We start from the raw sequence: 27,547 nt of genomic DNA on the forward strand, positions 1-27,547 counted from the left end.
AAGAGAGGAGGGAGAGGGGCCGGTAGAGAAAGCCAGAAATAGAGGCCAGCAGCCGGAGAAACATGTGTGTCAGCCCACATCCAAAGACGGGAAAGAAACAGACCCAAGGAGTAGCAGAGGGAAGGAAAGCAGGTGTTGAGAGGGCCAGTCCTGCGCACCGGCCTTGCTCAGGATGGGTCTCCGCCCTCGGGGCGGCCTTTCATCCCTTCCCTAGAATCCTTAAATCCTCTCTCTCTCAGGGCCCTCTGCGTCTGTCGCTGGACCGACAGCGGCTGGCGGAGGTGAGTGTGGCTTCAGAGAGGGCCTGGGTGTGCGCTGGGGATCGGCAGGACTGGAGCGCTGGAGAGAGTGGTCGGGCGGGGCGGACCCGGGGGATGAGGTTCAGAGGGGGTGAAAGCCAGGTGTCCCGGGCAGGCTGGCTGAAGAGATGCCTCACCTCTCTTCCAGCTGGCTCGGCCAACATTTATATATTGCTCACCTCCCCTCTCCCCAAGGATTGTGGGGCTCCCTCTTCTTTCCCTCCGACCCGGGTCCTTCCTCTGCCCGACGATCAGAGTGTGCTCCCGGCTGTTCCCGTCCCCGCCCCGTCCTCCTCCTGCAGCCGCCCAGCCGATGGCCGGGGTCCCGGAGCTGCTGCCGCTGCTGCTGGCGCTGGCGCAGGCGGGAGTGGTGGGCGCCGCGGGCTCGGTGCGCCTGGCAGGCGGCCTCACGCTGGGCGGACTGTTCCCGGTGCACGCTCGCGGCGCGGCGGGCAGGGCGTGCGGGCAGCTGAAGAAGGAGCAGGGCGTGCACCGGCTCGAGGCCATGCTGTACGCCCTGGACCGCGTGAACGCCGACCCCGAGCTGCTGCCCGGGGTGCGCCTGGGCGCCCGGCTGCTCGACACCTGCTCGCGGGACACGTACGCGCTGGAGCAGGCGCTGAGCTTCGTGCAGGCGCTGATCCGCGGCCGCGACGGCGAAGAGGCTGCCGTGCGCTGCCCCGGCGGGGTCCCCCCGCTGCGCACCGCGCCCCCGGAGCGCGTGGTGGCTGTCGTGGGCGCCTCGGCCAGCTCTGTCTCCATCATGGTCGCCAACGTGCTGCGCCTGTTCGCGGTGAGAGCCCGGGGCGCAGCGTCTCTCCCTTGTCTTTGCCTTAGGGGTGCCTGAGGTCTAGTCTCCTTTCGAGAATCACTCTAGTTAGCCAAGAAGCCCTGTTCCCTGGGCCAGACGCAAGCCTGTCTGGGAAAGTTGTTCTGAGGATGAAAGTGTCTAGAGTGCCGGGATAACTACGGCGTCCATTAATTGCACTGTAGCCCATGGGCCTTCCTCTGCCTCCTTTTCTCTGATTTTCCCTCGTTCTCTCTCTTCTCCCTTTCCCCTTTTCCTTCTCGCTCTTCCCTCCCCTTTCCGTAACTCTCCCTGTCTCCCCTGGACCAGTTCCAACCTGCTGCTTCTAGAACCTCCGCCTCTCGGACCTTCACACCAGCTCCCACTTGCTGCCTTTCGCGTCTGTGTTGGCTTTGTTGTCGTTTGCTTGTGTCTTCCTTTAACATGAGGGATTCGCCCCTCTGCTCTGCCAGCCTCTCCCACTACCATTCTCCAGTCTCCTTTCACACTTCCTGCCCCATCCTTCCTCCTGAATCAGCTCAGCCATCATCCCCATGATTAATCACTCTAATGCACTCGGATAAACCCGGTTCCAAACAGGCCCCTCCATCAGACCAGACACCACCTTCAGTCAAACGGCCCCTCCCTGCTCTCCTGCCTGCTCAGCCCCTCCTGGGGCTGATGCCCGCCTGTGCAGATCACCCCTTTGTGTGAACTGGGGAAACATGTCTCCCTCTGGGGCTGACAGATGTCCCTTTACCCAGGTGAATGCTGCAGCCAGTGCCTGGCAGCTGCAGATTGGACGTGAACCCCTACTTCCCTTTTGCCGGCAACACACCCTGTGCAATTATATGCCTTCTCCCCTAGACCCTCATGCATCCCATGTTCCATTAGTCCCATTCACAAAATGCAGGTCTTTGTCCGCATGTTCCAGCCTCTCCATGTGGAGAGGCTGCTCCCACTTGCCCCGAGCACCCTATCCCTGGGTCCTGGGTCCTCACTGCGTTCCCTACCTAGGGTGACCGACCCTCCATCCACAGCCCGGTGTCTTTCCTCACTCTAGATCCCCCAGATCAGCTACGCGTCCACGGCCCCGGAGCTCAGCGACTCCACACGCTATGACTTCTTCTCCCGCGTGGTGCCCCCTGACTCCTACCAGGCCCAGGCCATGGTGGACATAGTGCGGGCACTGGGATGGAACTACGTGTCCACGCTGGCCTCTGAGGGCAACTATGGCGAGAGTGGGGTTGAGGCTTTTGTGCAGATCTCTCGAGAGGCTGGTGAGCTTGGGCCCAGGGCAGAGGGGGGTGGTCTGAGGCCTGAAGGAGCCTATGGAGCGGCCGTCAGTCAGGGCGCAAGCTGTGAGGTGGGGCTCTGGGTTTATAGTGGGGAGCCTGGATGGTGCACCCTGTGGGCAGGCACTGTTTCCTTTGGAAGACTCAGTTCCTGCCACAGTCATGTGTGGCGGTGGCCTTGGTGGGTGAAGGACTGACTTTGGCATCTCCGACACCCAGGGGGGGTCTGTATTGCCCAGTCCATCAAGATTCCCAGGGAACCAAAACCAGGAGAATTTAATAAAGTGATCAAGAGGCTCATGGAGACACCGAACGCCCGGGGCATCATCATCTTCGCCAATGAGGATGACATCAGGTGGGACAGAGGGCGTGTTCAGGCACCGTGTTCTTCTGTAGCTTTTCTTGAAGACCCTCCTGCCTCATCTCATGTATCCCAGCCATGCACATCCTCCCTTCCCCTCTTTCTTCCCCTCTTGCCTTCCTGCCACCACATACCTTTTCTACTGTTCTCTATGTGTCTGGTGGCCCCAGAAATGAACCCGGCCCCAGAAATGCTCCAAGCTTAGCCAGAGAAACATAAGAATACATATCTACTTCTATCATTAACAGTGGGGGAGAGACTGGTGGGCACATGTAACAGTTGTCAGGGGACAATTCCCGGGGCAATAGGTTATCAGCAGAAGGCACGGCCCCCAGCCTGAACCCCAGCAGGAGAAGGCAGGCGCTGCCTAAAGACAGCATGAAGCAGCGCACAGAACGTGAGGGCAGGCCTGGAGTCAGAGCCTGGCTGGACCTTTTACTACCTGAGAAACCCGGGGTCCTAAACTGCCTACATCCTGCTTTTCCTGATAAACAAGGGTTTGCTGAGCAGTGCCGAATCGGATAGATGGCGAGCAAAGACTGGGAAGTGACCAGGGTTAAGCAGGAGGAGGACTTCAGGGCATCCTCACCCTTCCCTGTTCTTACCAGGAGGGTTCTGGAGGCTGCACGCCAGGCCAACCTGACTGGCCACTTCCTGTGGGTTGGCTCAGACAGCTGGGGAGCCAAGATCTCACCCGTCCTGAACCTGGAGGATGTGGCCGTGGGAGCTATCACCATCCTGCCCAAAAGGGCCTCCATTGATGGTGAGTGGGGGATGCCCTCCCCTGCATCTCCCACCCATATCTATCCTTCCCCACCCTCTTGGGGGTGCTCATTTTCCCCTTCTATAAAATTGCACCATGACCCAGGGTCCCTTCTGGGAATTCTAGATTCCTGAGATTCTGTGAACACATCCCTCCAAACAGTGTTTGAAATGAATTGGCAAATGAGGAAATGCACACACCACTGTACACGGTGAATAATTGTTAAGTTTTGTTTGTTAGTTTTGTTTTGTTTTAATCAGTGCCTACATTTGGGTTCTGCCAAAGGCACTCTAATTTGAAGATGAGTGTGAGAGGGAGAGAAAACAAGGATGTGGGACTTACTGTCCTACTGATCAATTAATGAGGCCTGCCTCTCCACCCCTCCTCACCATCCCACCTGTGAATATCTGGAAGAACGCAAAAAAGATGGTCACATTACACTAGGATTGCTCATTTCCCCAAAGGCTAAACTAAAGGCATCTTGATGAGGTACTTCAGGGCTATTTTATGAAGTGCAGATCCTTGTCAATACTGAGCCCTGACTTCCAGGGGCTCCCAGCCTCTTGGAGGTGCACACAGCCTGACACTCTTCCTTTCCCTTAGAATGCATTCAGTTGTAGGCAACGAACTAGACTGAGAGTAGTTTTAGCAGTAAATGTATTCCATCACAAGACAAGAGGTCTCAAAGTAGGGGAAACTTCATGTTTGGGGCAATGAGTCAACGATGTTCTCAGAATCTTGAGCTCTGTCCTCCCTTCTGTTCCACCATCCTCTGGAGTTGCTATATGACTTCTTGATTGTGATGTCTTATTCACAAAGTGGCTGCCGAAGCTCCACCCATCTTCACAGAGGCATCCTAACCAGGAAAGACAAGGCAGAAAAAAATTCTTTTATGTGGTGAGGCTCTGAGTTTGCAAATTTACTGCAGAGTCCCTAGATGACTTTGAACTCATCAGCCAGGCCAGAAATTGATCACATGGGCATCCCCATCTGTAAAGTCAGCAAGTGGTGAAGGGACACAAGTGGTAAGCTGTGGCTGGCTCATATGGGTGCCTCCCCTCCTTCCTCCTTCCCTCTTTCTCAGGATTTGACCAGTACTTCATGACTCGATCCCTGGAGAACAACCGCCGAAACATCTGGTTTGCTGAGTTCTGGGAAGAGAATTTTAACTGCAAACTGACTAGCTCAGGTACCCAGTCTGATGATTCCACCCGCAAATGCACAGGTGAGAGCTGCCCAGGGTGGGTGTTGAGGGTGGAGAGGGAGAGGTGGGAAGCCAGGTTGGGCACCTGGGGGCCAGGCACACTTCCTCTGGGCATCCCTAGGACAGGTGAGGAACGCATCGGCCGGGACTCTGCCTACGAGCAGGAAGGGAAGGTGCAGTTTGTGATTGATGCTGTGTACGCCATTGCCCACGCCCTCCACAGCATGCACCAGGCTCTCTGCCCCGGGCACACAGGCCTGTGCCCAGCAATGGAGCCCACTGATGGTCGGACACTGCTGCAGTATATTCGAGCCGTGCGCTTCAATGGTGAGTGGGAGGCAGAGCCCCTGTGTGAGTGAGGGGAAGCCTGCTGGGTTGGAGTTCTCAGGACCTGGGACATCCCAGGATGGAAAGAATGGGAGAGCAGAAGGGGACAGCGGGAGCAGCTGGGCCTGAGAGCTGGAGGCTTGAGCCAAGTTCTGGGGACCGGTTTTTGACACTCCTTGTTCCCCAGGCTTCGGCACCCCCTGCCCCAGGCTGCAAATTCCAGGTTCTGAAGAACTTGCTTGTGACCCTTTTTGCCTAGACCTCTCAGAGGGTCACACACAGCTCTTCGCCCCACTGCAGAGTTTGGAATCATCTGGTCTCTCAGGGCACTGCCCGCACTGTGGACCGGCATCCCACTCCACATCTTGGGCTTCCAAATGCCTCCCCAGTCAAGCCCTGTGCCGCCTGAGCACAAAGTATGGATCCGTGTCCCCTGATACCAGTGGAGGGCCTGATACATGGTCAGGGCTCAGAATAAGGGTTTTTGAAAAGGCCCAGATAGACTCAGCTGTGCTTATGGTTTGTGGGGAGAGCTTCACACCGTGTTCAATTACTACCCTTTAGAAAATTAAAAACTGTTCTTCCACCAAGTGTTGAGCATCTTCTCTCTGCTAAGCTCCCTGTTAAAGAGCATGATTTAAGTCTTCCCTGGTAGTCCAGTGGTTAAGACTCTGCGCTTTCACTGCAGGGGCCATGGGTTTGACCCCTGATTGGGAAACTAAGATCCCACATGCTGTGAGGCTAAATAAATAAACAAATAAAATAAAAGAGGCATGACATAATATCACTCCAGATTAGCTCTGCAAGGTAGTAGAACAAGCTTCTAAAAGAAATAAGGCTTATTGTTCAAATCAGTACCTTTCTAAGTCTGAATTCTTCTTCTTACCTAGATACCTAAGCTTTCTTATTTCTTTTTAATTGTAGTAACATACACAAAGAGTTGGCTTCCCAGGTGACACTAGTGGTAAAGAACCTGCCTACCAGTGCAGGAGAGGAGAGAGATGTGGGTTGGATCCCTGGGTCAGGAAGATCCCCTGGAGGAGGGCATGGCAACCCACTCCAGTATTCTTGCCTGGGAAATCCCATGGACAGAGGAGCCTGGCGGGCTAGAGTATATAGGGTCACAAAGAGTCAGACATGACTGAAGCGACTTAGCACACATGGACACATAGAGTAAGATTTATTGTCTTAACCAGTTTTAAATGTACAGCTTAATGATGTCACTTGTGCAATCTGTCTCTAGAACTTTTCATTGTGCAAAACCGAAACTCCGCATCCATTAAACATTAACACCTCATTTCCCTCTCCCCCAGCCCCTGGCAACCACCATTCTACCTTTTGTCAATATTAATTTGACCACTCTAAGTGGTCCAAATTTGACCACTCAGATGAGTGGAATCACAGTGTTTGTCCTTTTGTGACTGGCTTATTTCACTTACCATAATGTTCTTAAGGTTCACCCATGTTGTAGAACATGTCAGAATTTCCTTCCTTCTTAAGGCTGAATAATATTCCATTGTATGTATAGACCACAATTTGCTTATCCATTCATCTGTCAATGGACACTTGCATTTCTTCCATGTTTTTGCTACTGTGAACAATGCTACTGTGAACAAAGAAGTGTACAAACATCTCTTCAAGTCCCTGCTTTCAGTTTTCTTGGGTATATACCTAGAATTGGAATTGCTGGATCATGTGGTAATTCCGTTTAATTTCTTGAGGAACCACCATACTGTTTTCCATAGTGAGTGCATCACTTTACATTCCCATCAGTGGAGTATAGGGTTTCAGTGTCTCCACACTTGCCAACACTTACTTTCTATTGTTTCGACATTTAGTGGCCATCCTAAATGGGTGTGAGGAGGAATCTCACTGGGGTTTTGATTGCAGTTTCCCTGATGATAGGTGATACTGAGCACCTTTTCACCTGCTAGCTAAGCTCCTCCTTTGTCCTGGCCTTCGATGGGCTAGAGAACCAGCGAGGATGACAGGCTCTCCTTTCAGGCAGCGCGGGAACCCCTGTGATGTTCAATGAGAATGGGGACGCACCTGGGCGATATGACATCTTCCAGTACCAGGCGACCAATGGCAGTGCAGGCAGTGGCAGCTACCAGGCGGTGGGCCAGTGGGCGGAGACCCTCAGGCTGGATGTAAGTGGCACAGGCTGAGCTCTGGGCGCAGGGAGGCGGGCCCACCTTCCTGGAGGCGGAGTCACAGGCCGCGGTGTCCTGTCCCAGGTGGAAGCCCTGCAGTGGTCAGGAGACGCCCGAGAGGTGCCCGAGTCTCAGTGCAGCCTCCCCTGTGGGCCGGGGGAGCGGAAAAAGATGGTGAAGGGCGTCCCCTGCTGTTGGCACTGCGAGGCCTGCGACGGGTACCGCTTCCAGGTGGACGAGTTCACTTGCGAGGCCTGCCCGGGGCACATGAGGCCCACGCGCAACCACACGGGCTGCCGCCCCACGCCGGTGGTCCGCCTCTCCTGGTCCTCGCCCTGGGCGGCCCCGCCTCTCCTCTTGGCCGTGCTGGGCATCATGGCCACCACCACGGTGGTGGCCACCTTCGTGCGGCACAACAACACACCCATCGTCCGCGCCTCTGGCCGTGAGCTCAGCTACGTCCTCCTTACCGGCATCTTCCTCATCTATGCCATCACCTTCCTCATGGTGGCTGAGCCCGGAGCGGCGGTCTGCGCCACCCGCAGACTCTTCCTCGGCCTCGGCACCTCCCTCAGCTACTCGGCCCTGCTCACCAAGACCAACCGCATCTACCGCATCTTTGAGCAAGGGAAGCGCTCGGTCACGCCTCCGCCCTTCATCAGCCCCACTTCGCAGCTCGTCATCACCTTCAGCCTCACTTCCGTGCAGGTGAGTCCGCGGGCTCCAAGTTGACGGGCTGACAGATGGGATTGGGGCTGAGGGTACGGGCACTGACCTCCGCTTTAAAGATCAGTCACTCTTCTATTTTGGTCTCTATGTTTAAAAAAAAAAAGTCCCAGGTGCTAGGGTGCTACTGTTTTTGTGAGTAGAACTCACTTAGGAGCAACTGTTTCCTCCTGCTTCATCCTTGGAGGAAAATGAATCAGCAAGGTGGGGAGTGCAAGCGTCCAGTGATTCTTCTGTGAAACAGTGAAATAATTTTCATAAGCTGAACATGTTGTTCCATAGTTTGGCTCCCAAGGCAAAGAGATCCCTGATGAATTTCCCCCAAGCAGAGAATCTGTTTCCATAAGGGGAGTTCCTGCTGCCCAGTCAGTCACTGGGTAACCTGGATGAGAGGCATAGGGTCTGATGATATTACTGTGGAATGAAGCATCCAGTTCCATAAATAGCCAGCATTTCATGCTATATGTACAGCAAAAGCAGAATTCCTTCTGGGTGTCCTCTGAGATGGTAATAGAACGTTGGAGATGGCTCCCATGTTATGTAAAGGGTACTAGGAGACAGGTGTGTGTGTGACATTTCAGAGCCAGCCCAGTTCACAGGGCCAAGTGGGGGGCTCAAGTCATTTGGACACAGTTCTTTCTCCACTCCAGGAGAGCTCTTCTTCCTACCTAGCTCTGCATCTTTCCTACCCTTGGGCCTCAGTCCATGCAACTGTCCACAGCTGGAAGGTGCTGCCCTCTTCCAGCATATAGACGGGTTTGAGTGTCCTTCATCAGGGTCAGCATTTCAGTGCCCCACCCATCCTCTGAAGGCACCTCACTGCTTCCTGCCTGAAACTCCCGTGGCACCCCTCACCCCAGGACAGAGGTGCTTAGACTACATTCAGTGCTCTCCTCCGGCTTACCTATGGACTCCCTGCTTTATACCTCCCTTTCTAGAAATCCCAAATCTTTTCAGAGGTTCACACCTTCACCTTCACAAGGTTACTTAGTAATACAACGGATGTGAAAGGATGTCTCAGTGTTTTAATTTGTCTCTCCTTTCTAGTGCAGCTGGCCTTGGTAGCTTCGTCTTCTGTGATGTGCCTGCACCTGCTCCTGAGCTTTGCTCACTTCCTGTTATTTTATAGGAGTTCGTTATGTGTACTGGATGCTAATTCTTCTGTCAGTTACTCAGGCTGCAAACCCAGTGAGGTGCATTTTGGTTTCTCTGCCCATGTATCATAGGCCTTGAGTTTTCATTTCTCATGGGCAACTTTCTCCCCCATTTAGAGGAGTTATAAGAGGAGCCTCCATGCTTCCTTCCTAGACAGTGGGTGGAGCTTTATTTTATTAGTCCCTTGTTCATGGAGCTTCTGCTTTTGGAAGAATCACAAAAAGGTGCTCCTTCTGGATGTACAAATTCCTTTAAAAACTTCCTTTCCTCCAGGATCACATAGCCCTACTCCAGATGCACAGCATTGCACTGAAGTGTTGGCTAGGATTCAGCATCATTCCTCCCAAACCAAGCATTCTTATTCAGTGACTGGCCTGCACAAACGTATAGGACAGCTTTTCCCAGGTCCCACCTTTATGCAGGTGTTTTAGTTCCTACTGCCCAGCTTCCCTTGCCTCAAGGTCATGTCTCCCCTCCCTGTGAAGGAATTCATTCTCCGTCTTCTCCTTGCTAGGCCCTGACCTCCCTGGCCGCCCAGCATAAGCTTATGTTCGTACTACTCTCCATCCAGTACCTCTCTGTTTTGAGTATCACTATGCATTCCCGTGTGATTTCATGATGTCTTGCTCAACAGTTCTTTGGATCTGGAGAAGGAAGGGGGTCCTCAGGAATGAGGTGTCCCATATGGTTAGATTGGATCCAGCTAGCGTTTTCATGTCTGCAGAACACACAATACTGCCTCCATGGAGAGGAGCATCTCTGCTGGGCCTTGTGCTAAATTAATGGGACATGTACTGACTCCTCCCCTAAGCTGCATCACATCCACCAACAGATTATGAGGGTTCCTATTTGGTAGATGGAGGAGGTATGCTCAGGGTCACAGTTCCAGAGCCTCTGCCTGCAGTCACTTTCCCTTGTTTGCTGTTGTTCAGTCACTAAGTCGTGTCTGACTCTTTGTGACCCCATGGACTGCAGCACGCCAGGCTTCCCTGTCTTCCACTATCTCCTGGAGCTTGAAAGTTCATGTCCATTGAGTCAGAGATGCTATCTAACCATCTCATCCTCTGCCACCCTGTGTAGCTCAGTAAATGGCACCGATAATGGTTGAAATACAGGAAGAGGACATCAAGGCCCCCTTATTCAGTCAACCCTGATGTTCCCAGTACAGACTTCCACTGCAGCTTCTCCCCACCTGCCTGTGTCACCGGCCTTTGCCCAGGCAGCGCCCTCCTGGAAAACCCTGCCCTCGTGGTGGCCTGTCCCGAGCATTCCATTCAACAGGCCAGGAGCCTTGAAGCGACCCTACCCTGCCAGAGATCTCAGTCGAGGGTGAGTCTGGGTGTGTCCTTGATAACCATGCTGCCTCCTGCAGGTGGTCGGAGTGTTGGCCTGGCTGGGGGCCCAGCCCCCGCACAGTGTGATCGACTATGAAGAGCAGCGGACGGTGGACCCAGAACAGGCCAGAGGCGTGCTCAAGTGCGACATGTCGGATCTGTCCCTCATCGGTTGCCTGGGCTACAGCCTCTTGCTCATGGTCACATGCACAGTGTATGCCATCAAGGCCCGTGGCGTGCCCGAGACCTTCAATGAGGCCAAGCCCATTGGCTTCACCATGTACACCACCTGTATCATCTGGCTGGCTTTTGTGCCAATCTTCTTTGGCACCGCACAATCAGCTGAAAAGGTAATCTGGGTCCCGACCTCATTTGTTTCCTGCTTGTCCATGGAGGTGCTCAGCTGTTCTAAGTGCTGGGCCCATAAGAATGATTGATTGATTGGTTGGCTGATTCATTCATGTACTCATTTGTCTTTCTAGTTTCCCTCTGGTTGTTCTCTCCTTCCCTTTCCCTTTGTTCATTCATTCATTTATTCATCCATGCTTCTACCCACCAATTAACTTTTTTTATTAAGTTACCTTTTCATACATTTATCTCTGCCAATCCATCTTTTCATTTGTTTGACCACCATGCATTCATTTATTCATATGCTCGGTGGAACTCTCGTTTATTCACCTCATGATCCCTTTGTTTGCCCACTTGTTCCTTTGTGCAGGTTGTGTTAATCCATTCATTTGTATATTTGAGAACATGTTCATTCATTTGCTAACTCGCTCTAGCCCTTTTTAGGCATATGGACTGTTGCCCTAGATGTGGCTGTCTGTGAATAAACCTCTTGCTTCCCTTGGTCACTTGCCCACTCAGTCGTGTGCTGTTTTCCCTTCTTGCTGCCCACACCAGAGCCACACTGTTACAGCCGATTCTTCCTGCCAAGGGGGCCTTTGTTTACACCGCTCTGCTTTACCATGTGGTCATTCCCATTCAGCTGACTGAAATGGACTCAGTCCCAGGCTGTGCGGGGGCGGAGGGTGGGCGAGAACTGGGCCGAGTCCACCTGGCCCTTTCCTCTGTGGCTTAGATCTACATCCAAACCACGACGCTGACTGTGTCCTTGAGCCTGAGCGCGTCAGTGTCCCTCGGCATGCTCTATGTACCCAAGACCTACGTCATCCTGTTCCACCCGGAGCAAAACGTGCAGAAGCGGAAGCGGAGCCTCAAGACGACCTCCACGGTGGCAGCTCCCCCCAAGGGTGAGGACACAGAGGCCCCAAGTGGCAAGTAGAGGATGAATGGGATGCTTGCGTCCCTCCTCTACGACTTTTGTGTCCTTGCTGCATGATGGAAGCTGTGAAGAGCCCAGGTCTACAGCGAGCAGTCAGGGTGGGGAGTCCACTAAGGCCAAGCCTAGTAGGATGGAACTGGCCTGGACCCACATGACACATTTCAGCCCCATTCCTCTGTGGGTCTTGGCTTCATGCTTCCTTCTCGCCAAGAACAGGCACCGAGAGAATCCTCTTCTGGAGAGGGATTAAACTTATATTCACTGCTTTGAAGTCAGAGATCATGGTGAAGCCTTGGGCTTGGCCCAGGGTGAGTGGATTTCCTCCACCTTGATCAACCTCCAGAATCTAGGGATTGAGCAGCCTGTGAGAACATAGACTCATAGGATGAAATACAGGGTTGGAGCCGGAGAGGAGCAGTTTCCACAGGAGCTCTGTGGCTCTGTATTTTGGACTGTGTAGCGTGGGCTTGGGTAAATATTTTGCTGGTACAGAGGGATTGAGCCTTGCGTGAGAGCCCTGTAGGAGAAGATAGGCCTGCACAGGACAGAGGGAACTGGGCTGCCCCTGTGAGGTTATTTGTGTCAGAGTCATTTCCTTGACCTCTTTTCTCCTAGGATCTGGGGGATGTCATGCTTAGAGAACAGCTTATTTTTCTTCCCCCTCCCATGTGTATTTGCTTAAATGAACCCTGAACTTTAAGAAAATGAGATGCACGTGTGGTGGCAGTGGTGTGAGAATAAACTATCAATGTGGCATTTGCCCTCCTTTGATGCCTGTTCTCAAGTTCTAGGTTGGGACCAGTTACAGACAGAGTTGTGTCCATGGTGAAGATTCATTCCAAGTGGATAACTTGGGATGAATATCCAAACTGTTCTCTCTCAATATTTACTGGGAGATCGCCTTTGAAAGGCATGCATGAGGCATGGGAAGGAAAACGCTTGGACGTCAAATGCATTTTTCAGTAATCTATTTTTAACAAAAGGTTTGGTTTAAGTTATGGAATTTTATTTCCCTGGGGTAGAATTTGAATTTTTTAAATTGACTCTTTTTATTTATCAGTATGAATTCTCTAGTGGCTAATGTCTGGAACTGATTTTGAAGATTCAACTGTACTTCATCCAGTAGAGACTCTTCCTTAGACAGAATCTCTGCATAATCCGTTTTGACCTTGGGACCAGGTTGTTTCTGCGTTCTTTAAAAGGGCTTCTCCTCAGAATAACATTTTTGGTGTATAGATTCTCCTTTCCCACATTTGTTGCATTCCTAGGAATTCTCTGCAGTGTGAATTATGACATTTCATATATTGCTGGGTGCTTACCAAAATTCATTCTTTCATACAGCTTCTCTCCTGTGTGGCTTTTCTGATGTACAATGAGGTGTATTTTCTTGCTGATGGCTTTTCCACATTAGTGCTTTAATACGATTTTTCTCCTATATTAACTTTTAGAGGACAATGAGCTCTCGTCTCCAAATGAAGGTTTTCCTGTATTTATTGTTTTCTGGCTCTTTCTCTCAGTATAAATTCTCTGTTATGCAGTGAGTCTTGACTTCTAGTTGAAAACCTTTCCACAGTTTTTACATTTTTGTGGTTTTCCCCACTCTGAACTCTATGACTTAGAATTTGAATTATTTCTTAGTAAAAGCTTTTCCACATCTAGAGGATTTGTTCACCCGCCCACAACCCTGCCACATGACGTTTCTGACTTAGCGTCCTGGCTTCCTGCTGAAGACTTTAACCACCCCCAGTTTGACTCAGACTGGTCTCTCTGATGTGGACTTTCTGAGGCGCAGTGAGTTCTGTCCTCTGGCCTCCTCACATTCAGTCCACTCACAGAAGAGGCATGCACCGTTTTGTGTGCAGTGGGGGCATCCTCTATGGCCAAAGGCATTGACACAATTAGTATGTTTTTGAGACTTCTCTCCTTTCTGAATTCTCTCATGTGTACAAAGGTCTGACTCCTGGAAGAGGGCTTTTCCACATTCGGTGCATACATAAGATCTCCCCTTGGATCATTTCTTCGCTGTTCAGTGGGAGTTGACAGATCCCTGCAGGTTTTTCCATGTTATTTGCACACATAGTTTGCCTTCTCCAATATCCAATCAATTTGAACCCCTGAAAAAAAGTTTTTTCTCCAAAATTTGTGGAATTTATAAGGCATTCTGCCTATGTGTTCCCTTCTCTGTTGAATAACAGCTGGGCTATACTTATAGGCTTTCTCAGATTTATGGACTTTGAGTGATTTCTCCTCTGTGTGGATCATATGTTCCAGTGAAAATTGGGGTTCTGATTGGTGGCTTTTCCACCTTACAATCACAGTATTTTCTGCAGTATGAGTTCCCTAAAGCAGAATAAGATTACATTTTGATACAAGCTTTTACTCAGTATGTCCAGTGTGTTGAGATTTCTACAGGAGGGATTTTTTAAATGTTTTTTTAACCCCAACAAAACTGCTTTATTGAGATATAATTGACATACAATAAACTGCAAGTAGAAGGTTCAATTTAATATGTCTTAGCATATGTAACTATTTGTGAAATCATCACAATAATCAAGATAATGAACAAATTCATAATTAAAAAAACTTTCATTATGCCCTTTGTAATCTCCCCCAGGAGAGATTTTTTTATATTATTTATATTCTTATGCATTTTCATAGTGTGATTTTCTTGGGGACACATTCACTACAACTTTGTCACATTTATTACATTTTGTGATCTTTGGAAAATTCTCTCAAATTCATTACATTCATTGTCTCTCACTTTACTCAGTAATCTCTTATTAAATAAATGTAACTTTTCCCAAAAGTTTGATTTGGGTTTTCTGTTGCTTTTGTATATAGTTATTGATTTGCAAAATTCCCTCTAAAATGGAATAAAAGGCACAATTCCAAATGAATCTTTCTACCATCATTTTATAGAAAGAAGCCTCTTCAGGAATATTCTGTCATACTGACATATTTGCCCCTAAATATGAAATATTCCCAAGGGTAAATATTTCCCACCTCTTGGGCTTTTAGGGGGAAGTCATCTCCAGTGTGGACATGGCGGAGTACTGAAATCTATTGACAAGTAGGTTGGGAGTGTCAGAGACACCATTTTAATCTGTGAAGCAAGGAGTAAGATAAAGATAGGCTTGGGGAAGGAAATGGCCACCCACTCCAGTATTCTTGCCTGGAGAATCCCATGGACAGAGGAGCTACAGTCCATGGGGTCACGACTGAGTGACTGAGCTTTCCAGGTGGCACTAATGGTAAAGAACCCGCTTGCCAATGCAGGAGATGTAAGAGACATGCATTCAATCCCTGCATAGGGAAGATCCCCTAGAGGAGGGCATGGCAACCCACCCCAGTATTCTTGCCTGGAGAATCCCATTGACAGAGGAGCCTGGTGGGCTACAGTCCATGGGGTCACAAAGAGTCAGACTCAACTAAGGTGACTTAGCATGCATGCACAGCTCTGAAAGGGGAAGGCTGAGTAGGAGGATTGAATGAAAAAGGCAAACAAGGGTGCAGAGAGGCACTCATGGTGATGGGACTGGCTTTGGACATTGTAAGCCTCATCATTTCATTCACGGATTACTATTGCAGGACATTAGTCTTTCTGCTTCCTGTGCTTCCCTCCTCTCATCCTACACACCACTGTCAAATTCATCATGCCAGGGCACCAACTCCCCACATTTATAGGAACACTGCTGTGGGTCCTGCGCTCTCCCAGCACCTGTATCAGGCTGTCACTATTCTGTTTTACCTGCAGACTCAGAAGCAGAAATCACAGGAAGGGTGCAGTAGCCTAGAGGATCATGGCCTCATGCACTGTTCACTGATATAATCTGACTGATCAAGTATCACTCGGTTATTCTACCAGAGCTCTTGGGTATTGAATTTACCTGTAGTATCAACTTCCGAGTTTTTTTCCATTTTGACTTGCTACTGAGGGGAAATTTCCAGGATCCACAGATGTTGTCTTACACCTTCCACTATATACTTCCTTCAGTCAGCTTTCACATCTTGAATTGTACAGCATTAAGGTTGAGACATTTTGAGATCAGTTCCAGCTCTGCAACTTGCTAGATGGATGACCTTGGGCAAGATAATTAGCCTCTGCCATAGCTGGCCTCCTTAGTGGTCTCCACGGGCACGCATGCCAAGTCATTTCAGTCGTGTCTGACTCTGTAATTCTATGGACTGTAGCCCGCCAGGTTCCTCTGTCCATGCAATTCTCCAGGCAAGAATACTGGAGTGGGCTGCCATTTCCTCCTCCAGGGGATCTTCCCAACCCAGGTATCGCACCTGCATCTTTCACATCTCCTACACTGGCAGGCAGGTTCTTTACCACTAGCGCCACCTGGGAAGCCCCCATTATTGACCCATTTATCTACTACTGACCCTCCTAGTCCTACCAATCACTGTCCATACAGACCCTACTCACTAAGCAGAGTCCTCAGCTGACCAGTCCCAACACCCCATCTCAGGCACCCTGGCCCTCTGATTTATTGATCTCTACAGACTTCTCATTCATTGTTGCTCCAACAATTATCATTGGGTTTTTACTCCATGCTAAGCACCTGGGATACATCAGTTTATAAAATAGACAAGGATTGTCTCCTTCATGAAACTTATATACTAGTAGTGGAGACAAACAATAAGTAATACATGAGATAAATAAATTGCATATTAAGAGGTGATAAAGTGCTGTGGATGAAAGGAACAGAGCAGGGTAGGGAGAACAGAAGAGGCCAGAGGGGATGGGCTACAATAAAGTGGTTAAGTGTAAGCTTCATTGAAAAGGTCGAACTTGAAGGAAGTGGGGTGTGAACTATGGAATTACCTGGGGGAAGAAGGGTCTAGTGGATAGAGCAGCCCATGCAGCAGCCCTAGGGCAAGGGTATGCCTGTAGGTTTGAGGACCCAGTCAAGGGGCTGGCTTGGTTGGAGCAGGTTTGAGAGGAGGAAACAATGTGAAAAGGCTAGGTGAGGTATATCAGTAAGAGTTCTCCGGGGAAATAGAACCAACAGAACACATTGGTTTCTCTGGAGAGATAGATGGATTAAAGAGATATAGAGAATATATAATATGTAAGATATAAGACAGAAAGGCTAACAAATAGATGGATAGATCTATCTATCTATCATCTTTGTAACTACCTACCTATCTAACCTGTACCCAATAGAATGTGTGTACTATCTTTCTATGTGTGTGTAATTCTTAATGTCAAGAGACATATTTTAAGAAATAGCTCCCATGATTGCAGGGGCCGGCAAGTCTGAAATCTGTAGGGCAGGTGGCAGGTTGGAAGCCCAGGCAGTAGTTGATGCTGTAGTCTTGAGGCAGAATCTCTTTTCCACCTGAAAACATGAATTTTTGCTTCCAGGGCTGTCAACACTGGATGATTGGATGAAGTCCACTAACATTATTGAAGATATTCACTTCTCTCCCCCTGAAGTAAACTGGTAGTATGAACCATATCTACAAGATACCTTTATGACAACACATTGATTAGTGTTTGATTGAATAACTGAGTACATAACCTAGCCAAGTGGACATATAAAACTACCACATGAAATAATGAGGGCAATCATTATGGAGCCCCACAGGCCATTATAATTACAGACTTGCTTTTATTCTAGGGGAGATGAGGAGACATTGGAGGGTTACCTAGGAGGGCTTTAAAAGAGGAGCAAGACGGTTAAGTTGAAAGGAACACTGGTTACTATGTTGGGAACATCTCAGAAACATCTTTTGTGCATGAGTCTTTTCACAGTGTGTTACATGCAGACTAGTGTGGTGGACACATTCATTCATTGAAATAACACTGTTCTCAATCACATATGCATTAACATTCTTAGAAACACCTTTTGATGTCACCTTACACTGGGGGAAAATGATAAAAAGAAGAGAGAAAAGAGGTGAGCAGAGGGCTCTGGCAGCCAGAATGACAAGGTCTCCAATCCATGACAGGACAGCTTAGTGGTTTGGTTTCTAGACTCAAAAAGACTTTACATTTAAAACACTTACTTTAACACTGTGATTTAGGACAACTCACAGATTCCTAATCTATAAAGTGAGTATGATAATCATATCCAGCTGATATATAACCATTTGTCCCCACAAACCTGGGGGGGAGGTGTATAAATTTCTTGACACGATGAACTATCAGAGCCTGACTGAAAGTGTATGTTCAGTGAATATTACCCACTATGTGAACATATCTATTACTCTATGATGGTATGAATAAAAATTACTAGAAAGGGTAAGAAAAGCTGATGGTTACAGAAAACCTAAAAGATGAAGAGGCACATCATGACTTCTCAAGGAATAGCCACAGACACTTTCTTTATCGATACTGTCATTTAACTCAGATGAATTATTGTAACAGCTACATAACTGGACTCTCAAGATCCAGTCTCCCCCTAACTTCAGATATCCACAATATTTTCCTACCACAGGATCTGTTAGAGTAGGGCTAAGATACAAATAGCTGCATTTTTAACGTCTCCACAGGTATTCCTGATACCAACTTTGCTAACAAACCACTTTCCTAGTGAGTATGTGTAGTTACGATATTCTCTTCCCTTATTCCAGTCTATCCCCATTGCCTACTTAATAAGTTTAAACATACAACATTGGTAACAAAAACCCTTTAAGATCCATCCTCAGACTACATCCTCATTGACAAAGAATGGCAGAAATAATATAACTAGATAGGATATTTAAAATTCTCTAGTCTGCTCTTTTTTTTAATCAGGAAAGAAACTAAAGACTAGAATATGTAAGATTTGCCCCAAGTTACACAGCTAGGAAATTCCAGAAATGAAAGGCAAGTCTCTGTCTCTAAGACCATCACCCCTACAAAAACACATGACTCTCCCAAAAGTATCCATGCATAGCTTCTTCCACACTGCTTACCACTTGATTCCAGTTTTAAAGATCTTACTGTATGTAACCAAGTTTCATGAAGACTTTGCCAGTACTTCTGTTATTTCTGTGAATTCCAACAGTGATTTGTTCTTATATCCTCATGGTGCCTCATACACTGTGGCTGCTTATTATGGGTCATAATAAGCATATACAGTTCATTCATCTTTTTTAATCCCCAGTGATTTCATAGTTTGAATTCATAATTTGAATTTGAAGTCATAATTCAAATCTCAGGAGAAAAATATTTGCAAATATATTAAGTTTAAATCCTTCAGTTTTTAAAAACAATTCTCATCTCTAAAAAATAACGTGGGTAAGATGCAATATTAGAACCAATAGCAGAACTATGTGAACAATAACATTAAGATGGAGGGCTTACTTCTACTGACACGAAGACTCAGTCATTTTCATTTAGTATGTATTCATCTCAGAATTGTTTTCACACAAAAGTTTCATAACATACAGGCATACAGTAACATCAGAGGCAATATGATTAACTAATCAAGGTTGGCTCCTTTAGAGCCGATCAAAATTTAACTTCACATTATGTTCAAAAAGTATTATACTATTTCTCCCAAATCATGTACCATAGTTTTCTGGAAACACATATTTTCCAAAAACAGGTTACTGAATCTCCTTGTTTACATGAAAGCCAGACACTTCTTTTAACTATTCTACTCCAACTTTAAACATTTCTTGCCTAAAAGATAATTTCCATGTAACATATTGACCTATGGAAAGATTCTGATTTACTATACTATTAGGTTTCAATGTTGATGCCTGGATATTAATGCCCATTTTAACTTTTAATATAATGTTAAATTTGCATGAGTCTCTCATGAAGACTGAATGCTTACAAGTAGTAGGTAAAGAAAAGGGGTGTAGTATGCCTAGGCAGAGGCAGAGAAAACAAAAAGTTATTTTGAAAGTCCACCTATGTTGACATTGCTTTGCCAACAAAGGTCCTTCTAGTCAAAGCTATGGTTTTTCCAGTAGTCACATATGGATGTGAGAGTTGGACTATAAAGAAAGCTGAGCACCGAAGAATTGATGCTTTTGAACTGTGGTGTTGGAAAAGACTCTTGAGAGTCCCTTGGACTGCAAGGAGATCCAACCAGTCCATCCTAAAGGAAATCAGTCCTGAATATTCATTGGAAGGACTGATGCTGAAGCTCCAATATTTTGGCTACCTGATGTGAAGAACTGACTCACTGGAAAAGACCCTGATGCTGGGAAAGATTGAAGGCGAGAGGAAAAGGGGACGACAGAGGATGAGGTGGTTGGATGGCATCACCGACTCGATGGACATGAGTTTGAGCAAGCTCCAGGAGTTGGTGATGGGACAGGGAAGCCTGAAGTGCTGCACTCTTTGCATGCCGCAATGAGTCGGACATGACTGAGTGACTGAACTGAACTGAACACCTCTACACTCATACCAGATGCAGAAAGCCATCAACAGACACCTACGCACTAGGAATGAGAAAAGAGGATAGTTTTTTTCTTAAAGACACTGACTGGGAAAGACTGAGGTCTCAGATACAGGAGCAGGACATGGCAGGGTGCAGGGGTGAGGAATGGAGCTAGAAACAAAGGTATTATTACAAATATACTTAGAAAAAATTCATCTACTTCTTACTCTTAGAATTCTATAATTAATCAACTACCAATCTGAAACAAAGGCAGAATGAAGACATATTCAGACATGCAAGGATGTAAAGTTCATCTCTTATGTTTCCTTAGAATGATTTTGGAGAATGTCCTCCAGCAAAAACTACAGAGTAAAGCAAGAAAGAATACATAGGATCCAAGAAGCAATGGATCCAATCCAAGAAATTAGTGAAGAGAAGATCTAGTTGGAAGTTCAGTTCAGTCACTCAGTTGTGTCCAACTCTTTGCGACCCCATAGACTGCAGCACATCAGGCTTCTCTGTCCATCACCAATGCCTGGAGCTTGCTCAAACTCATGTCCATCAAGTCAGTGATGCCATCCAACCATCTCATCCTCTATCATCCCCTGTAGGCAACTTAGAAAGCAAGTAGTCTAAATCGGTGGAGAAGGCAATGGCACCCCACTCCAGTACTCTTGCCTGGAAAATCCCATGGACGGAGGAGCCTGGTGGGCTGTAGTCCATGGAGTCGCTAAGAGTTGGACACAACTGAGTGACTTAACTTTCACTTTTCACTTTCATGCTTTGGAGAAGGAAATGGCAACCCACTCCAGTGTTCTTGCCTGGAGAATCCCAGGGACGGGGGAGCCTGGTGCGCTGCCATCTATGGGGTCGCACAGAGTCGGACACGACTGAAGTGACTTAGCAGCAGCAGCAGCAGTCTAAATTGGAGGAGGACCGAGGAGTCCAAATGGAGGACTACAGTGTAAAAGTGAAATAAGTAGAGAAAAATGGCTGATTCATATGACAATACATCTAAAAAAATTAAGGATCTGTGGGAATTAATGTAAACAAAACATTCAGGTGATTAACTTAGGAAAAACACAATGCTGTATAAAAATAAAAGTTTTATTCTAGGTTCCAGTTCTGGATGATATGGAGCAAGTAGACGCCATTCTTTCTCTCTTCCTCTGAATGCTGCTATAAAACCTGGACAGAAAGCATGGAATAACTATTTAAAGACTCTAGAAAATAAATGATAACAGGCATATTTGGAGATAAAGCTAAAACCTGAATATCCCTAATTTGAAACCTGGCCTTGGGCACCAGGGTTTGAACAAAGAGTTCCACAATAATCCCTCAAGTTCTGGATCAAGATAAGGATTTTAGAAAGACTAGGAAAATTCACCATAATCCTTCTTTTTTTCCTTTGTTCTCGCATGCCTCAGTTCCAGGCAGTTTTGGGGAGGAAAAATATTCTTTTGGATATGTTAAGATTGAGATCTCAATTAGACATCCTAGTGGACACCTTGAGTAAGCTGTTACGTACATGAATCTGGGTTACACTAGACGCCCATGCTGAACACGTAAGACTGGCTGGGAGTCCTCAATCTGTCCTCAGTCTACAGACGGTATTTTAAACCATTCATTTGCATGAATATAAAGAGAAAAGAGAAGCGGTCAGAGGGTAGAGCAGTACTAAGCAGTCAGGGAGAGGAGAGAGAACAGATGTTATTGCCATGAAACAGTAGGAAGAAAGTAGGAGGAAAGAGCAGCCCAGTAATGCAGGAGGAAAACAGAAAATATGTTGACCTAAAGCCAAGTAAGAGGCTTCTGGGTGGCTCTAGTGGTAAAGAACCTGCCTGCCAATGCAGGAGATGTAAGAGACACAGGTTCGATCCTTGGGTCAGGGAGATCTGGAGGAGGGCATGGCAACCCACTCCAGTATTCTTGCCTGGAGAATCTCCTGGACAGAGGAACCTGGCAGGCTACAGTCCATAGGGTCACACAGAGTCAGACACTACTGAAGTGACCTAGCATGCACGCAAAGCCAAGTAAATAGAGTAATCAACTATGTCAAGGGCTGCTGGTAGGTGACATGAGCACTGTGACCTGATCATCAAGTTTAGCAAAGGGCACTGTCAGCAAAGGGCACCTTATCAAAGAAGTTTCAGTGGAGAGGCGGGGGCACCTGACTGGAAGGGTTTGCGAGAACAGTGGGTTCTACCTATGGGATGGATGAGGACAAGTCTATTAAAACCCAAATCTTCTCATTAAAACAATTAAAAGGCACAATAAAATATTTTTAAAAATCTTCTTAAAAGTATCAAAACACTGAAAAGATCATGACGATTTACCAGGTCAAAAACTAAGTGAAAATGTGATTCTAGAAAGTGACTGATGAAGTAGCTTTCTGCCTGATGGCATTTGAAGATTCAGAAAGATTCGAAAGTTGGTTTCTGACAAACTGCTGGGGCAAGGTGAATGAAGTTCAAAAGCCACAGTCAGTTCCATGGGGGCCATCTAAAAGGAAACCCTCCCATTTTAAAGCTGGAAACTGAAAGGGCTACATACTTCAGGGTTAAGAAGAAACCAGAACTAAACGTGTCTCCCTCTCTGTAGCATCCAGAGAGTTGCAAGGACCCGAGTGCGCTTCAGAGTAAGAGGAAAGTCCCTAAGATGTTATGACCACATGACAATCTTCATGTGGTGGGCAGCTAGATTCACCTCCCCTGAGTGTTCTAAACTGTCCCAGACCATTAGGTGCTTCGCACAAACAAAACCAAATCTTCCCGGGAAGAACATGCCTTCAGCTAGGCTTTAGAATTCCTCCAATATAATTATTTGAAGACAAGGAACAGCATAGCACCAAAACGTAATCAATCACATAGGAAACTAAGATGCCATGTTAAACAATCAGCAGAAACCATCTGGAGCAAAGACTTCGGATATCAAGATTATCAGACAAGAATTCTAAAATAACCTGCTTATTTTGAGCCTGGGAAATAAGCCCTTCAACGACCCCCACTAGCATTCCTTCTTCAAAGACTGCTACCTAGAGAAATGTGAACTCTATTTCCCTTATAAAAATATAAATTCTTCAACCAGGCTCCTAGTGACAGACTTAGGTTTCTTAAGTCCAAGGTTATTTTTTGTGGCTTTCTTTTTTCCTTTTTTTTTTTTTAACGTTAAACAATAGCTATTGATGACTTCCCTTGAACTATCCACATTTTCAAGAAAAAAATAATAAAATAACCTGCTTACTATGAAGACAAGCTTGAAAATATCATCTGTGAAAGGGATCACACACAATCTAACATTTTGAGTAGAATAAAAGATCTACTTTAATTTTGTTATGTAACATTTCATTTTGCTATGTAACATTTCAGCAGGGGACAATGCTGCAGTGTGTATATAGTTCCATATGGTCAAGTTTGCTAACCATGCTTTTTTATATCATATTGACTTTTTGCTGAATGATTCAAGTTTTTTAAAAAAGCAAGAAAAGATAAAGGGCTAAAACCACATAGAGATGAAGGCCCAAGTGCCAAAAATGTGCCCAAAGTAGTAACTCTTGAACTCCATTCAGAGACGTTTCTTAGACTAAGCTGGTTATCAGGGAATTCAACTGTGATGGAAAACGATGTGTACAAAGGTCTGAAACACATCCTTGAAAACTGAGTCTAAAAGATAAGGTGTAATGAAAGACTAAATCTTCACTGAAGTGAAAGACTTTTAAAATCTTCATTGACATTCTCCCCAGCATTAAAATCAAGTTATAATTATCTTTTTAAGTAAAGTGAAAGAAGATTTTAAGATAAATTACTCCAGAAATACGTAAATCTTATTGTCTATATTTTAAGGTCAATCTGTTTTTAAGTCATACACACACACACACACACACACACATATACACACACAGATAGATAGACAGATACACATATATATCAACCCTGATAGTTCAGTTAGTAAAGAATCTGCCTGCAATGCAGGAGACCCTGGTTCAATTCCTGGGCTGGGAAGATACGCTGGAGAAGGGATAGGCTACCCACTCCAGTATTCTTGGGCTTTGTGGCTCCGCCTGCAATGCAGGAGACCTGGGTTTGCTCCCTGGGTTGGGAAGATCCCCTGGAGAAGGGAAAGGCTACTCACTCCTGTATTCTTGGGCTTCCTTTGTGTTCAGCTGGTAATGAATCCACCTGCAATGCAGGAGACCTGGGTTTGCTCCTGGGTTGGGAAGATCCCCTGGAGAAGGGAAAGGCTACCCACTCCAGTATTCTGGCCTGGAGAATTCAGTCCATGTGGTTGCAAAGAGTTGGACACTGAGCGACTTTCACTCACTTTACTCACTCATTCATGTATCAATCTATTAGTAATTCAAAGTACTGACTCATAGATCACAGATAGACCAACGGGACAGAATCCAGAAAGACCAAAATATTTGTGAAATGTGGTAAAAGATAAAGATGACACCTTAAATCAGCGGGAGGAAAAGATGGCTTAATTAATAAATAATGTTGTGACATCTGGATAGCTATCCCAAAAAAATTTAAATTGGCCCTATAATCTCACATCTTACACCAAAATTATTTCAAGGGATCAAATATTTTAAAGTAAAATATAAAGCTGAAAATAGTGGATAATTTAAAAAGCAATCTTGGTGTGGATAAGTACTTTTTACCTGTGATTTAAAACTCAGAAGCAATAAAAGAAAAGGTTAATCAACTTTGTTTAAGAATCAAAAGCTTTGTAAGGAACAAAAACACCACTGTCTACAAAGTCAAAGACCAAAACCAAAACTAATAAAATACATTTGCAACTCATGCCAATAGCCCAATCGCCTTGTTATAAAAGAGAGCCTTTAAATTGATTTCTAGAAACCAACAAGCCTAGAATGAGAAAAAAAAACAATGGCTCTTAAGCACATGAAATGATGCCCAATCTAATAAACATATGAAATGATGCCTAATCTAATTCACAGTAAGATAAGGGCACTCTCAGTTATGACTAAGTGCCAGGATCTAATGTTTAGCATGGTGACTGAATTAATAAAACTGTATTGTACACTTGAAAGTTGCTATGAGAATAGAATTTTCATGTTCTCGCCATTAACAAGAGGAAAATCTAAGTGTGTAAGGTGAAGGCTGTGTTAACTAACCTTATTGTGGTAAACATTTTGAATATATATGTACATTGAATTATTACATTGTACACCTTAAACTTACACAATGCTGTAAATTGATTATATCTCAGATTATATTTCAATCAATCTGGAACAAAAACCCATCTTGAGACAACCTTTTTCTCAGACTGGCAAAGATCGGGAGTTAGCTAATGCTCTGTGCTGGCAAGCTGTGGGGCCCCCACCTCCCAAGGCCTATGGACACACAGGACAGCCTCTAAGGAGGGCTAGATGCCGCTGTTTGGCTAAGTTAAAAACTGCAGGCACCCTTTGGACCTAACAATCCACTTCAGGGGGTCTTTCCACCAAAAATACTTGCCAATGCACATAACCAAGAACATTAATTGCAGCCTTTCTCTGTCTTTAATAATTAAAGCAGATGTACAATGTATGTCTGATAGACCACAAACATGCTGTTTTTCTTTTTAACGGGAGAAAACACAAGGTTTATGTGCATGAGCCTGAGGAGCTCTCAGTAATGAGTAACTTGCTGAATATTCAGAGGTGAAGGCTTATATATCAACTTACCAAAAGGAGGGGCTTCGCTGGGAAAGTAAACCAGGATCTGCTGGGTGTGTTTTTAACAGACCATTTTATACCCTGCCTTTTTTCTTAATATACATATTTTACTGAAGTATAGTTGCCTTACAATGTTTCAGGCGCACAGCAAGGTGATTCAGTTATACACATACACATATATTATTTTTCAAATGATTTTCCATTATAGGTTATGACAAGATATTGACTATAGTTCCCTGCATTACAGTAAACCTTTGTTGCATATCTATTTTTTTAAATTAGAAATCTAGCATTCTATTTATACTAAGTCAAACAAGTGGAATCAAAATGTCATCAAAATATTTGTTAGGCAAAAGTTCATGTTTTCTGAAATATATATATTACACATACTATTTCTATATTCTTTTTTTTAATGTTCTTTCTCAAGCCTTAAAGAACATTAAAAAAAAAAAAAGAGATGGAGAAACTGGAAAACATAAACTAAATGAAATGGGAGCACTGAATATGAATAGAAAAAGTGAAACAAATTAGATAAAAGAAAAAGATCATCATTTTAGTTAGCATCAAATTCAAGTTAATTTCTGACTTCCCCATATCTCAATGTGCTCTTATCACATGCAATGGAGTATTTTGCAGCTACTGGAAAGAGTTGTAATGGAAAGGTCTTTGAGATATGTTGCTAAATAAAAGCAAAATGCAGGAGAACATATCTAGTACCTGTGTTATAGAAAGTTGATGGTTGTATATGTACAGACTATCTCTGGAAGGACACATCAATTCAGTTCAGTCGCTCAGTTGTGTCCAACTCTTAGTGACACCATGGACTGCGGCACACCAGGCCTTCCTGTCCATCACCAACTACCAGAGGTACTCAAACTCAAGTCTATTGAGTCGGTGATGCCATCCAACCATCTCATCCTCTGTTGTCCCCTTCTCCTCTTGCTTTCAATCTTTCCCAGCATCAGGGTCTTTTCCAATGAGTCAGCTCTTCGCATCAATACTGGCCAAAGTATTGGAGCTTCAGCTTCATCAGTCCTTCAAATGAATAATCAGGACTGATTTCCTTTAGGATGGACTGGTTGGATCTCCTTGCTGTACAAGGGACTCTCAAGAGTCTTCTCTAACAACACAGTTCAAACACATAGAAGCTGGTAACTGCTGTTACTGCTGGGAAGGGAAACTGGAAAGGTGGAAGAATGGGAGAGAGGAAGTTACCTTTCACTGTACGAGTTTTGAATTTGTACCATGTGCTATCAAAAAAGGAAAAAATTAAACCACATTAAACCACTTAAAAAGCAGTGATGTTGAAGAAGAAAAAAAAAAAACAGTGATGTTATCTACTGAGTAACACTCAGAGGATAACGCAGTCACAACTAACACCCCATTCCTCTCCCACCTCCCCCTCCTCTTCACTGCTTTCTTTCTCCTCCCCAACATTTATTCACAGGGTAACTGGTTGAGTATAGGTTTCTCTTAAAATGTTGCCCTGGGAATAGAAGTGCATTTTATAACCCATAAGCTAGTTGAAGTCATTTTACTTTAAGAGATGTGTCATATCCCTACAGGCCTCAGCAAATTATCCCTTGGAAATAGTGAGATCACCTGTTCCCTAATTTAACACACATCTGCTGATCCTACTATGTGCTCAACTTGAGTTGGGTGCTGGGCCAAGTTCTTAACATAAGCTCACAGCCTTGTTGGGGAGCTAGACAGAGACAATGATAAATCAATCTGGAGTGTCAAGAGCTACTAGTAGTTCCATTTTGGCAGGGTAAGGTGATAGATGAGGCTGGAGAGGTTACATGGCTCCAGTTGTGAAGGGCCTTGAAGGCCGTGCTTTTAAGCAGGTGT

At 45.9% G+C, this 27,547-nt stretch overlaps 2 protein-coding genes across 4 annotated transcripts in view; one reads left to right on the forward strand and one right to left on the reverse strand.

The window, feature by feature from the left end:
• The first annotated feature begins 481 nt into the window (after positions 1-481).
• On the forward strand, positions 482-14,444 carry GRM6 (glutamate metabotropic receptor 6). The gene is made up of 10 exons (XM_020876100.2): positions 482-1,092; positions 2,150-2,366; positions 2,601-2,736; positions 3,351-3,505; positions 4,590-4,730; positions 4,836-5,036; positions 7,041-7,186; positions 7,274-7,897; positions 10,443-10,754; positions 11,486-14,444. The coding sequence occupies exons 1-10, from the start codon at positions 613-615 to the stop codon at positions 11,687-11,689; spliced, it is 2,616 nt and encodes an 871-aa protein (XP_020731759.2). The 5' UTR covers positions 482-612; the 3' UTR covers positions 11,690-14,444.
• Positions 4,146-27,547, reverse strand: part of ZNF454 (zinc finger protein 454) — a 47,804-nt gene continuing 24,402 nt past the window's right edge. For 2 of the 3 annotated variants that reach the window (XM_070460994.1, XM_070461003.1), the window contains one exon: positions 14,765-26,876. In XM_070460994.1, the coding sequence (XP_070317095.1) occupies positions 26,817-26,876 (60 nt within the window). In that variant the 3' untranslated portion in view covers positions 14,765-26,816. Of the gene's footprint in view, positions 4,362-14,764; positions 26,877-27,547 lie in introns of those variants that run through there. The other variant, XM_070460998.1, reaches the window with a different exon arrangement.

The sequence above is a fragment of the Odocoileus virginianus genome, chromosome 3, assembly GCF_023699985.2.
Source record: "Odocoileus virginianus isolate 20LAN1187 ecotype Illinois chromosome 3, Ovbor_1.2, whole genome shotgun sequence".
Classification (NCBI taxonomy): Eukaryota; Metazoa; Chordata; class Mammalia; order Artiodactyla; family Cervidae; genus Odocoileus; species Odocoileus virginianus.